Here is a 12,959-nt window from a genome sequence, read left to right on the forward strand (position 1 = left end):
ATTTCTGGGGCACTTTGAAGAAAACCCTTTTTTACCCAGTTTCTCTTAAACTCAAAAGGAGGGTTATTCACCACAACATAGGAACTTACTACATTATAAAATTATTACAGCTGAAATTTTAGTTGTCCAGGTACCCATAAAATAATTAAGGAATTAAAGATTGAAAGAGACATTAGATTTTTTGCCCCCCCCCCCCTTAAAAATCTGCAGAAGGATTCTCAAGAGTAGGTAAGAAGGGATCCCTTGTGCAGCCACTGTACTTCTAAGTCATCACGGACCTCACTTCAGGTCTCTCAAAATTACACCACAGAAGAAAGTGAAAACTGCTGAATTAATGAGGTTTCCTGCACCAGTTTCAGACTTACCAGCAAGAATGAAAGGTCTCACTCTCTCTCATGGATACAGGCACACGTTTCAAATAGGATTAAATGGACAAATTCTAAAAGCCTGAACAGTATGTTCTCAAAAGGAAAGCTAACATAACTTAAAACTAAAACTTAGAAAAGCTGAAACATCTTGGTACTCAGAACTAAGTGCTATGGTGGACACACCGCAAAGAATCGCTGTATGCTTAGTCACACATTTCAATGTTTTGGATTGACAAATATATTTAAGCTTAATGAAAATAGTACAGAAACTCGAAATCTGGAAAATAGCTATTAGAAATTATCTGACAAGAAGTGACACTTCATCTGCATCCACAGTATTTAATTTGTTTGAATAATATAGTTACAGATAAACAGGTTCACTCCATATACAATTACCGATACCTTTTTTTAATACAGCTCATATTCCAGTACATCAACACTATTTTATTTACAAGGTATTTATGTACATTAACATCTTTCTAAAGTCAGTGCATTGTCAATAAGTTTTATACAATAATTTACAAAGTGAATGTAGTTAATAGTTAACTTAATAAATTTACTACTAATTCATGAATTAATTTAATTTAAAAAATTAATTACAACCAATGTAACAAACACAGAAGATCAAATAACATTAGTAGATTGTGCTACCTGCTTAAATAAAACATTTTAAAGTAAATCAGTTCAAAATCTTTCACTTTTCATGGAGTTTGCGTAGGGAGGAATAGACAAACGGGTATCGAAAAAGCTTTTAACCTAGAAATTCACAAGTCATGTTTGCTTTTCTTCAGTCTTACTGTTTAGACCACTTTAAAGATAAACGACCATATAGGATAGGGAGCAACACTTCACAAGTAAGACAATACTTATTTTGGAACCAATCTGCTGTCTTCACAGAGACACGACCTCCAACAAAGGCAGGGAGGGTTTTGCCTAAGCAAAGACAGCAAGATCAGCTGATAGAATTTCTTAAACGGATAAAACTCAGATCTTTCTTGAAATTATAAACTTACTGGCATGTTTGGCATTCTTGTAAAACATATTAAAATTAATCCAAACATTTATTTCAGATATCAACCGTGTAAGTATCAATTTTGTTAGTGAAGAAACAAACTCTAAAGAATTTGGAAGATGACACGCGACAAAATCAGTAAGCTGCTTAGACTCAACCGAAGAACAAAAGGCCAAAAGAGTGCAATTTTTATCTTCATTCAGATATGCAAACAATTTAACACTGAAAATGTTTAAAGAAATGCCTACTTCAAAAATAACCATCTTTTTTCCAGTCTTTGCTAAGACTCAGTCCTGCTTTCCTTCATGCAAAAAGCCCATCGACCTAAAAGAGCACGTTGCAAGGGCATGGAAAGCAATTCTGGTTTAATTGCAAGTATATGCATAACCAAAAAAGAAAATTTAAAAGGCAACAAAATTTTGGAGAAAAAAAGAAGAAACTCCATTAAATTAAGAAATCAATTAAAAAAACCCCATCCATGAATGCTACGATAGCTACCTGACAGCCACAGCTTCTTATTTGTTTGAAATACACAGTGGATAATTCACAGCCATTCACTCCAGAGCCCTTACAACAACAAAAACAAACTATGTTTTTGAATTCAGTCATATGAAATTTTAAAAGTGCAAATTTAAAAGCAACACCAGTCATGAAACATAAGCTCAAGCATCTTTCCTTCCAAAAGCTGGGAACATTTTGTGCAATGTGCACATTTTAAGACACCATGCGTGTAATCACAACTACTCTCTTCAACCTGAAGTTTCTTCTTGAGGCATCTCGTTTGAGATCACACTCTTCAGGCAGAAAAGCCATTCCTGAATCATGTTGATCTGCACACCCAACACGTGGAGAAAACACAACTATAATAAACTATTCCAGCGTAGAAATTAATCTCCTCTCAAATTACGATTTGGTTGTGCTCCCAACATACAGAAAGAAAGCAACTGACACACATTAGTGGTGGCAAAACTGGATACTTCTACTCTCGATGATAATTCTTTAAATTTGTGCACGTCTTATTCTCGTGCTTTCCCTGTTTTGCCAATAAAATGCAATAAAACTGCAGGAAAAAGGAGGTAGCAATATCATGTTGTCCAAAGACAACACTACAATTTTTTTCCCCATGACCTTAAACCTAAAGAGAGCCTTCAAGGGTTTGTTAGAACAGTTGGTAAACTCTACACTACTTCGTTTAGCTCTTATTTGGACTATTTAATTTAGCTCTTATTTGGTCCTAGTTGGCTTTTCTCAAACCATTTTATTTAAAGGCCAACGGCAGTCTCAGCCTGATGTCTAACATCAGAAATGTTTAGAGCATGTAGTGAGATAACAGAACAAAAACAATACTATCTTTATATTAACTGCTATTTAATTAGGGTTTTCTTTTTGTGCTTTCAGATCACAGGTACAATAACTACACTTAGGTTATCTGTTTCAATAACTTTTTCACCAAATGTAAGATTCAGGATGTTATCCCTCACGTCCACAAAACAGTCCACGGAAGATCATCTGCCTACTGTAACACACAGTACTTCTTATAATCGGACTCAAAATCTTCATCCATGCTGCTCGTGTCTGCCATCTTTTTGCCGTCTATCTTTGGCAGAAATTGTGCATAGTCTACCCCCTGCTGCTCATAGAAAAGAATGTAGGCAGAGTCGGTGTCGATTTCATCGGGATGCAGCTCCTGCAAAGGAGAAAAACATGCTCTGAAAGACTCCATGGGATAATTGTGTTATTGTCACTGAAATCAAAATACACAGAATTGCCCTAGGAACAGTATTTTTAACTATCTGTTTACAACAAGAAGAATGCCGTTTTCTGTCTCCTGTATTATAATTATCAGGCTCCATTATTTACTTGATAAGTATGACAAATCTTGTAGTGGTAAATGCAAATACTTAGATAAGCATCTTTCCTTAACCATGGTAGAAGCTGCTGAACAGATGTTAAGCTCAAAAAATCTCATACACAATTTTAGTTTATGATTTTAACATTTATCCAATGCAATTTCTGAATTTTCTGATTTCAAAGAATTGTTCTCACCAAATGTAAACTTCTTTGGCTCAAGGTAACAAAGATGAAAAACATTTGCTGCAAAAGTCAATCATTTACCTTACAGCTACTGTCATTGTAGCAGTACCACTTGTTGTTCGGGTTTTTGGCGTAAGTGACATAATGACCCCCTCCCATAATTCCTGAATGGCACTAAAGAAACAAAGAAGAAAATAAATTCTCATCAAAAATCAAAACTTGGAATTCACAGAATGAATGATTCACAAATTCACTATCTCTAAGTGAGTGACAATGGTTCACGACAATTCACCTATCTGGGGTTGACTAAGCTAATATACTTAAGCAGAAAAAAATATTATACAAAGATACACTTTTCAGTTGTGCTCAGTTTTATGGCAAATTTATTCTGCTGACAATAGCTCTACTTTGTTCTCCTTCTCAACAGACCCCTACTTTTTGTAACAAAAACAGAGTGAATGCATTTAGTCAAAACAACGCCACATAAAGATACTCTACTTGCATAAAACATCAACTTACCGAAATTGCATATAGGTTGTAAATAGGGTTAACACATACTTCATCTCTTTGGTCATCTGTAATATCGTCCTCGCTGTGGTTATCAATTTGACCATTGATACTGCCATTACTATACGCATTCTGCTCACAGATGTATCCGTTGGCTAGAGTTATCTCATTGTCCTGAGCAGTATACAGTTCACTCTGGCTACCACTCAAAATCTGCCCTCTAGTAAGAGTATCACCTTGATCAGAAGTAAATCTCTGTTCCTGGTCAGTACCATTCTCTTTATTTGCATCCAAATTTTCTTTGCTACTTGACAGTTTGTTTTTACCCAGCTGTGGTAGCCGCAGACGCCCTTTACCTCTTCCTAAAGTCCTTGGGCTACTGTTAGGGCTACTGTTTTTACTTGAAGGACAGCTGGTTCCGCTCTTCCTCCCCAAAGACGGAGATGCTAAAACAGAAAACATGTGGACTACTAAGATAGGTATAAAAAAAAATAATAAAAACCTAGACTGTGTTTAAAGTGTTTTTTTTAATAACCGAACATTAGATTAATGAGTAGCATATAAAAGTAAAACTATCTTTGCACACACAAATACAAACACCTATAAACTGAAATTTGTATCTTTTATGCAGGAGCTTACTGTAATTCAGCCCACTTATGAAAACAGACAGTACCAATATCTGTGGTCACTGAGTGACCTTTTTTCTTTGTTTGTTTGTTTGGTTTTTTTTAGCTTTCCAGGGCAAATAACAACAGCAATGAACGTTTAAAAGTAAGTGTAATGTTTTGGCCAAAACCCATAATTTCCTTCATAATATATCTTTTACCTCCTCTCCAAATATCAATATTGACTGGAATTTATTTTATTTATTACCTACCTTTGATATTATTCAAGACAGTAGTGTTAAGGGAGGATGGACTTCTGTTCAGTACATCTCCTTCCCCGGGTGTGTAAGTGATCTGCAGATCTGTTTTTCTAGACTCCCCTTGGAAAGCCCGTGGTTCAGGAAGGCTTTCGATCTGGAGAGTTAGCTGCTTCCTCTGAAAATGACTTGGATCCCTTTGTACCAAAAAGGCACTTGGGTCAAAATTTTCTCTGGGAAATTTAACAATTTTCTGAGATTTTATCCAGCGGCCATTTACAAACTGAAATCTTTTCAGGTGAATGATCTAAGGAGAAACGTGTTAGAGAATATTAAAAGAGGACAATTACATTGCAGTGAGTAATTTCACTGGTTAAAAACAGTTTTTCGCAAAAAGAACACAGTTTGTGATATGCTAATAAAAACCAGTAATAATGCTGTATGTGACAATTTGGATTTTGAGATCAAGCTGATAAAATATGTAAGCAATATTTTCATGGGGAAATGATGGAAAAGGTTGCTCCAGTTCACTGATCAGCACTGTGTGTTTTGAATAACCTACCCAATTTTAAAAGCAGCAAATGCAGGTAACACAAGTAGACAAAAGATGTCACGTTACTAGAAAGACTGACTGAGTGTGAATTCTATGTCAAAACAGATGACACTGAATGCAAAATTCCACCACTTCCTGCAATGTATCAGCTAAAGAGATTAAAAAGGATTTGAGGTTCGTTGCTTTGCCTGTATTACAGAAATGCATGAAGCAAACTAAGCCAATGCCTCTCCTGAGACCATGGACAAAAGCAAATCTTCTTATTCAGAACAAGAAGACATACCTAGCAATTCAAATTTGTGATCAATGTACTTCGGTTTTATTGCTGTAGAGGAAAATTACAAAAGACCATACCAAAATAGGGGGAAGCCTCCAAAGATCCAGTTTTTTGGTGGCCAAACAATGGGTCTTGCATTTGGAACAGTAGTACATCTCATCCTCCCCCAGTTCTTCCTCACTGGTGAAGGCTCTTAGACAGCTATCCAGATTGATGGGCTCTGCTTGAGCTCGTCGACTTTGTTCAACGCTTTCATGTTCTTCTACAATCTGAAGTGAGATAAAACTGTATCTGACTCGGAAACACATACAGACTGCTCAGAGGAAGGCCTGATTCACAGTATCGTACAAATAATATCGCACAGTTATATAAGATTAAAGATAAAAACTAGATGCACTTAGTTTTAGCAGAAATTTTATTTCAGTTATGAAGAGGCAGACATACAAATAATGCACTGTTCTTATTGTTGGGTTCCGCTCACAAAATTACCCATAAAGCCCAAGTTTATAGATTCAATTCATAAGTTTGAACAACTATTCTTCACTAATTCTGCTATAGACCTACCTCTAAGTATGTTGACTCAATAAGGAAATAGGTTTACTCACATGAATAACTGTTTATAGCACTGGTGTGCTTAGAAATTTTATCAAATGAACATACGTTTCAGTGTATTGCGGAAGCCAGATCAAAAGCAACTCACAACAGAGAGAAAATACACTGCTGTGTTTCTTAAAAGGTTCCTTTCCACATTTTGGTCACAAAGGGTTCTAACACCAAGACATTAACTTATCCAGAACATACTCTTCAATGATTACTGACTTTAGTTGAACAGAAAATAGATAAAAGAATCATCAAGATTAAAAAAAAAAAATTGTGAAATGGGTTGTGCTCCAGAGCTATTAACAGACAACAAAGGGTCTACGTTGGAATTTTACCCGTTCTTGCGATGTCTGGTAGCGCAGATGGAGTGCTGTTGGATCCCAGTCTACAGCAATGTAAGCGTTCCCAACAGAAGCTCTGTCTTCTGTGCACTCAATTTTACAGCCACGGCAAAATCTAAAAAAAGTTTGATGTGATAAGTGAACTGTCCAACAACTGAGTTTTACATTATTTCACACTCCAGTACCGCTCCTTATTTTGTAACATATGCACTCTCCAAGTTTCAGGCCTTAATACCTTCCAACAAGGGTCTGAAATTTTTGTCACCATGCCTCTGTTTAGGCAAAATTCGAAGCATGCTTCCAGGGTGAATTTCTTAATGTTCATTTTAGTCCCTATTTTTCAAATGGCACAGGAAGTAGCCAGGGTAGATGATTTACATCTAAAAGTTTGGTTTTTCACGAAACCCTCATAAATCATCCAAATATGTGTCTGCATATATGCATACATGTACAAAGAATATTATAGAAGGTTAAGACAGTCACATCTGTCTCCTAAGTTAATGTTTCTCTGTCAGCAGAGATTTCAGCTCTCCAAGTCATGAAAGCTATTCTGCCAGTGAAAGCTTGCCATGTGAGAGCTATGGTTAAATTAGATTCTGGATTCTTGTTGTTTGATATAATTTCTGAAGCCTGAAACACATCAAAACCCCATTACCATAAACTACATTTCTGCTAGAGTGATACCCTTCCTTAAATCTAAACAATTTACCTGTACCATGGACACCAAGCACAAGAATTTCCATCCTTCTGAACCACCCTTAGGGTGAATGGGTACTGATATCCCATGCTATCGTCACTGAAACAGAAGAGAACATCACATGAAACATGAGCGCTCATTCAGACTGCTAATTACCTTCCTTCACTATGCTTGCTATGCCTACTTTCAGAAAACCACCACCACTCCCCATTCCAAAACTATAATTTTGATTAGATTAAGCTATTAAAACAAGACTGGCCTTTACATCGCCTGAGTTTGTCAGATATAATGGATTATTAATCACTGCATGAGAACAGACCCACCAATTTGTGTAAAGTCAACCTTTAAGAGAAGGTATACGATGTTTAACTACATTAAAAAGGATTAAAAGTTATTTTTAATTAATGCCATTATTAAATTGCATGGCTCCAAAATGACTTCTTACAAAAATAAGCCACTAAATGGAATCTGCAGGCAGAAACCATCTGGGGTAAAAGTGCATACAATTGTTCCTAAAGTTGTTGACATTTAAAGCTTAATTACACATTAAAAAGCATATGTTCATTCAACAGCAGTATTATGAGAACTCAAAACTGATTGAGATGAAGAAAGAAATTAGTTTTTAATCTTGTGAGCAAGTCTGCACCACTGTATTATGTCATTCAAGCCAAAGACTGACATGCCAGACTCACCAGTCCTGCGCGTGATTGCTAGCTTCCTGAGGCGGGAGAGGGCTAGCAAGCCTGGAAACCTGAATCCACACGGCATCATACAGGTCTTTTTTACGTGTATGAACTGTACAAGGAACAATTAGTGGCATTCCAAAAAGACTAGGACGATTCTTCTGAGATGAAAGAAAATATAATTCTGTCCGCATCTGCATATGTGAAATAAAAGAATGACTCAGATAAAAGTATGCATTGACTCACCTTACCATAATTACTAGGATGCTGACCTTGTTATTTATTTCAGGCTTTGGCAATTAAAATAAACCATTAATTCCATTAGAAGTATACCATTTTAGCAATTTTTTCCAATATTAAATACTGCGTATCTTGATCACTGAATTAAAACTGACGCAAGACTCTTGTATTTCATGGTATTTGCACATTAGACCACATCAACATAAATCTGTATTTCAAATATATACAACATTTTATATTTCATATTATGCATATTTCTTAATTTTCATACCACATGGTAATAGTGTAATGCAAATGTGCACCTAAAGATGTTGACACTCGTCCCCAAATGATCTCTACACTAGGCAAGCTAATGTTTGCGAGAGAAACACCTTTATGTCTAAAGGAGGCACTACAGAGTTGTACACAACTTATTCCAAGCTGACAAACTAACCTTTATGCTACATCTACTTAATGACACTGAGGTACAGCAAATGGCTATCACCTTCCATGAGTTTTACACAACACAACCTTTCTATTGATAAGATGTTTGACAAAGACAAGCGTCGATTCCTGGAATACCTTCCACAAACCACTTGTACTGGTTGTTAAGCTGTATAACTAGCAACCAGTAAAGGCTGAAAAGCATTACACCCATTACCTATGAGATTCTGCAGAATTTGAATCACGGTGACAGTGATAACAGTGGTTAGTGGTCACTACTTGAGAAAATAAAGCAAAAAAGCCTCACACAAACACAAAGTAAAGAGGGAAGTTAAATGGCCTCCTGGCCCACATCCACCAGGCTTTAAATGTCAACAGACTCTAAAGTCTGGACAAATGCGCACAGAATGCAGGTGTTCAGTCATCCAGCTCTGACATTTAGAGTTCAACTTAACTACATATGCTTTTACAAAGAGCAGTTCACGTTAACAGAACAATCCAGGAATGTACTATATCTCTTCGCTCCGTCTCCGTATAAGAAATAAGGCTTTTCCACATAAAGGGAAAGAAATGCATTTCTATTAGCTTCTGTAATCAGAATTTTTTCTGCTCAAAGAGTCTGGAACATTTAATCAGGGAGTTAGTGAACACCAAAGTAAGCATCTCAGCATTAGAGAACTGGGAAGCATGCCAGTGCTAAGGAAAGAAAAATACACAAACATTAGACATTACGATTTCAATTTACAAGAGTTGTATTTCTGTAGAACTTGGTACTCACTTAAAAGGGAAATGTACTCATGCTCCCTCCTCTTAAGAAATGAAGATTAATTTATCACATGGACATTCAAAAATCCTTGTTGTCTTTCTCTCAAAGCGTGTTACTTGAACAACTTACAACAAATGCAAATCTACTAACCATTTTTCTGTGGACTGCAATTATATACCCTGTACACGGACTATCGGAAAGCAAGGGCACATGACCGTTGAGAGCCCAGTTGGCAAAGTTGCGCTCTGTTCCACATGGCACTACAGTATTTGGCATTCCATTTGGAATTAGGGTTGGTTTAGGGAGGTCTCCATTCATCATTATGTTGGGTGCTCCATTAGCTGATGGCCCAGTTGAGACATCTGTAGTGAGACAATTGCATTCTCAATTACCTACAGTAATCAGAACTCGTAAAAGCATTTCATAAAACATCATCTACTGTCCTTAAGACCAACATCTGACCTTTTATTTACCTACAACTTAGCAGAATTGGAGCATGCAAGAGCAAAGAAACAGAGGTGTTTATAACCTACATATGAAACCACAAACAACAAAATCAAAACTGAGTATCATGCTTTCAGTGGTTTACGTGTCCTGCCTTAGGGTTGATCCACAAGTAATAAATTACTCTGCATGTTTCTTGTATCTTTAACCAAAATAAGCGCATAGCAATCTTCAGACTGCTATCTTGGGCATTATCCTAAAAGGATCACAGACCATCAGTAGATACTGAGACTGCTCACAGCTTCTCTGTCAATCAGAACTTGACTCATCTGCCTTTTCTTTAATCTTACTTATTACAAAGAAGTGAGGTTTTCTCCTGAATTTCTCCAGTACTCAAGCACTGTGCATTTTAAATGAACAGGAAAATAAATGTTTTCTTTTACCTGTCTGCACAGGACTTGATGCTGATGTAGGGGATCCTGGAATTGGGATTTCAAATGCACACAAAAACCCACTCACTGATAACCGGACTTTCTGGTTGTCTTGAGGGAAGTTCTTCAGAAAAAAAAAAGGAAAGTTAATCAAACGTACACCTTCCTATCCCTGACTCCAAATATGTTTTGTTCTGTTGAAAACAGTGTATCTAACAGCTCATCTCTCCTCTCCTATCTGCCTTCTTACACCTCTTTGGAATGAAAAAAGGGTACTATCAAGTACACCCCTTTGCCGATCTCTGCGGCCAGACCTAGGAGTTAATGGTTCTTTAAATAGACTGAAAGCACCTACTTCCAAGCAGTTTTAATCTTATTCAATGGCAGCAAAAAAATATAATATCTCTATACATACACACATATACATTATACAGAACTAAGGCGGTCATTACGTACACTTCCTAAATCCTGACAGTGTTTAAACTCATCACAGCATTCTAACTTGAGATCTATAAATTTAAGATTATTTTATCCTTTTTTTTCCTAAAAATATCATCAGTAATCAATTCAATTAAACTTCTGCAAGCATCTACATCACTATTAATTTTGTTTAAAAGTGGTTTATTCTGTTTCAGTTTACTTGGATTTTAAATCTATTTCAAGTAAGTCAAATTAAGGTTTAAGAATGAGATAAGAGTTACACAGAGATATAACTAAGCTGATTTTTTAATGACATTTTTGTTTAATTATTTCACAGCTGTTGTAAGCAAAGCTTAATGTCAAAAAGAATGAAGAAGTATGTGAATGTAACAAATAAAAATACCAGAATTACGTTGCCGCAATGATTATTTTTTTGTTCTTCCTACCTTTATATTTGAGCTATGCACCTCTGCAAGCAGAATCTGTTCCGGTTTTAGCCCACAGAGTTCACTTAACTGTTTTTTCAAACCGGTATACTTTTCATCCATATTCAATCTCAGGCCATATCGAACAGGAGTAGTACCATCTAATTTAATTACTTTGAAGGGGAAAAGAAATACACTGGTCAGCAAACTAGGAAAGTTTTAATGAGAATAATACATTACAGTTACTTATTTACTGGAAAGTATTTTAAGAGATTTTTTTTTTTCTTTTTTTTCTCAGTCGGCTTTTAAGGTCCCTTCAAGGGTCAGAAACACCTCTGCTGCACTGGCAGCAGAAAATGGTTTCAAAATTTGTTTCATTTTTTATCACTTTTGCTTCTTCCTGTTTTCCAACAATACACCTGTTCTTCACAGCACAGCTCATGACCCATACAGTATTTTTTGTTTGTACACTCCCCCCAGCCCTCCTCATTGGCTCTAGGCAGATTGAGGACAACCTCCACAACACAGTGAACAGAAGGAAAGTTCTCAGAACCTCAATTTTACATGTTTCTTTATTAAGTCCCTTAGTCAAGACTAAAAACGGGCCAGCTATGCTCTGCTTTTAAAGGTTTTATTTTAGCTTAACTGTATTACAATGAAAAATCTTGCACTCTATTAAAATCGTTACAATATTTTTAAGCAAAAGTGCAAAACCAAACGAAATTTGGATGTTTTACAGCTGTTCTACTTATACTTTTTTTTTCTTATACAATTACAAGTTTATATGGAGTTAAACACTACTACTCACCTGTAATTTCTAGGTGCATGTAGCTATCCATTGGCAAAGGCAAGGACAAAAAATTAAAGGGGTCAAACCTAACACTTATATGTCCACAAGTTTTACATTTCACTTGTGACTTCAGCTGCCCATGAAACAAATCCACAACGATGGATCTGTTTCTTCTCAGATGGTTTTCCCAGGCCTAAGATGAAGTACAAAAAACAACACATAGTTAGGAACTGAAGGCTACTTGCTCGAACTACAGGAAGGAGGACACGCTGGAAGATCTCCAGTTTCATTGGTCTATGGAAGTCAAATTATTTCCATAGAAGTTGTTTACCTCTTTCTAATAAATAGGAAGCATTTAGTTTCAACGTGAGTAAAGCAAAGTTATTTAAATTAATACAATAATCAAGGTATGACACAATTTCAAGTACTTCTGAAAGGATCATCAAGTATCTTGAGAGATTTTTACACTCCGTATTCTGAGGAGTTGTTCAAAATGACTATGAAGTATCAACTGTATACTTTCATTGTAATACTTAAAACTCATTTCCAGTTTCAAGGTGAAACCTACTCCTTATATCACAGATCTAACAAGTTCCAAAAGACAGCACAGTCCTGAAAGAATACTGCCACAGACAGGCTCACCAACAACTAAACAGCTTAGTACCATAAGGGAAAAAAAGAAACAGCAAACAAAGGAACCCTAATCCCAAAAATTTTAACCCATACCTCTGCTGCTACTTCCCAGTCTGGTCGACCATCGCTGTCTTTTAGTTCAACATATGGCTTATCATGAACTCTGTTCAAATCTTCATGGAGACCATCCAAAAGAAAAGCCAGAAGCTCCTGTGAGTCTTGCTGTTGAAAGCCATTAAATCTTGGAGCATATTTTGCTATTGTCCACTATAAAAAAAAGCCAACCAAGAATGTAATTTAATAGCATGTAACAAAAGTTGTAATAAATCAAAATACTGTAGACATGACACACGGTGTCAATGAGCACAAGTAAAACTGTCAAGAATTAAAGGTAAGCCTCTAGGCTTTCTGAAGAAAATACCATTTGCAGACAAATGCATTAACTTTCGTCCC

The 12,959-nt window shown here is 36.2% G+C and overlaps 1 protein-coding gene across 4 annotated transcripts in view; it reads right to left on the bottom strand.

The window, feature by feature from the left end:
• Positions 1 to 666: 666 nt before the first annotated feature.
• Positions 667 to 12,959, bottom strand: part of USP32 (ubiquitin specific peptidase 32) — a 67,100-nt gene continuing 54,807 nt past the window's right edge. For all 4 annotated transcript variants that reach the window (XM_054085036.1, XM_054085035.1, XM_054085034.1 and 1 more), the window contains 13 exons: positions 12,600 to 12,773; positions 11,892 to 12,066; positions 11,105 to 11,256; positions 10,251 to 10,362; positions 9,514 to 9,725; positions 7,944 to 8,128; positions 7,264 to 7,350; positions 6,549 to 6,669; positions 5,691 to 5,882; positions 4,799 to 5,090; positions 3,934 to 4,367; positions 3,496 to 3,588; positions 667 to 3,067 (listed from right to left, as the gene is read on the bottom strand). In XM_054085036.1, coding sequence (XP_053941011.1) covers positions 2,894 to 3,067; positions 3,496 to 3,588; positions 3,934 to 4,367; positions 4,799 to 5,090; positions 5,691 to 5,882; positions 6,549 to 6,669; positions 7,264 to 7,350; positions 7,944 to 8,128; positions 9,514 to 9,725; positions 10,251 to 10,362; positions 11,105 to 11,256; positions 11,892 to 12,066; positions 12,600 to 12,773 — 2,403 coding nt within the window. In that variant the 3' untranslated portion in view covers positions 667 to 2,893. The remainder of the gene's footprint in view (positions 3,068 to 3,495; positions 3,589 to 3,933; positions 4,368 to 4,798; positions 5,091 to 5,690; positions 5,883 to 6,548; positions 6,670 to 7,263; positions 7,351 to 7,943; positions 8,129 to 9,513; positions 9,726 to 10,250; positions 10,363 to 11,104; positions 11,257 to 11,891; positions 12,067 to 12,599; positions 12,774 to 12,959) is intronic.

Source organism: Cuculus canorus, chromosome 20, assembly GCF_017976375.1.
Source record: "Cuculus canorus isolate bCucCan1 chromosome 20, bCucCan1.pri, whole genome shotgun sequence".
Classification (NCBI taxonomy): Eukaryota; Metazoa; Chordata; class Aves; order Cuculiformes; family Cuculidae; genus Cuculus; species Cuculus canorus.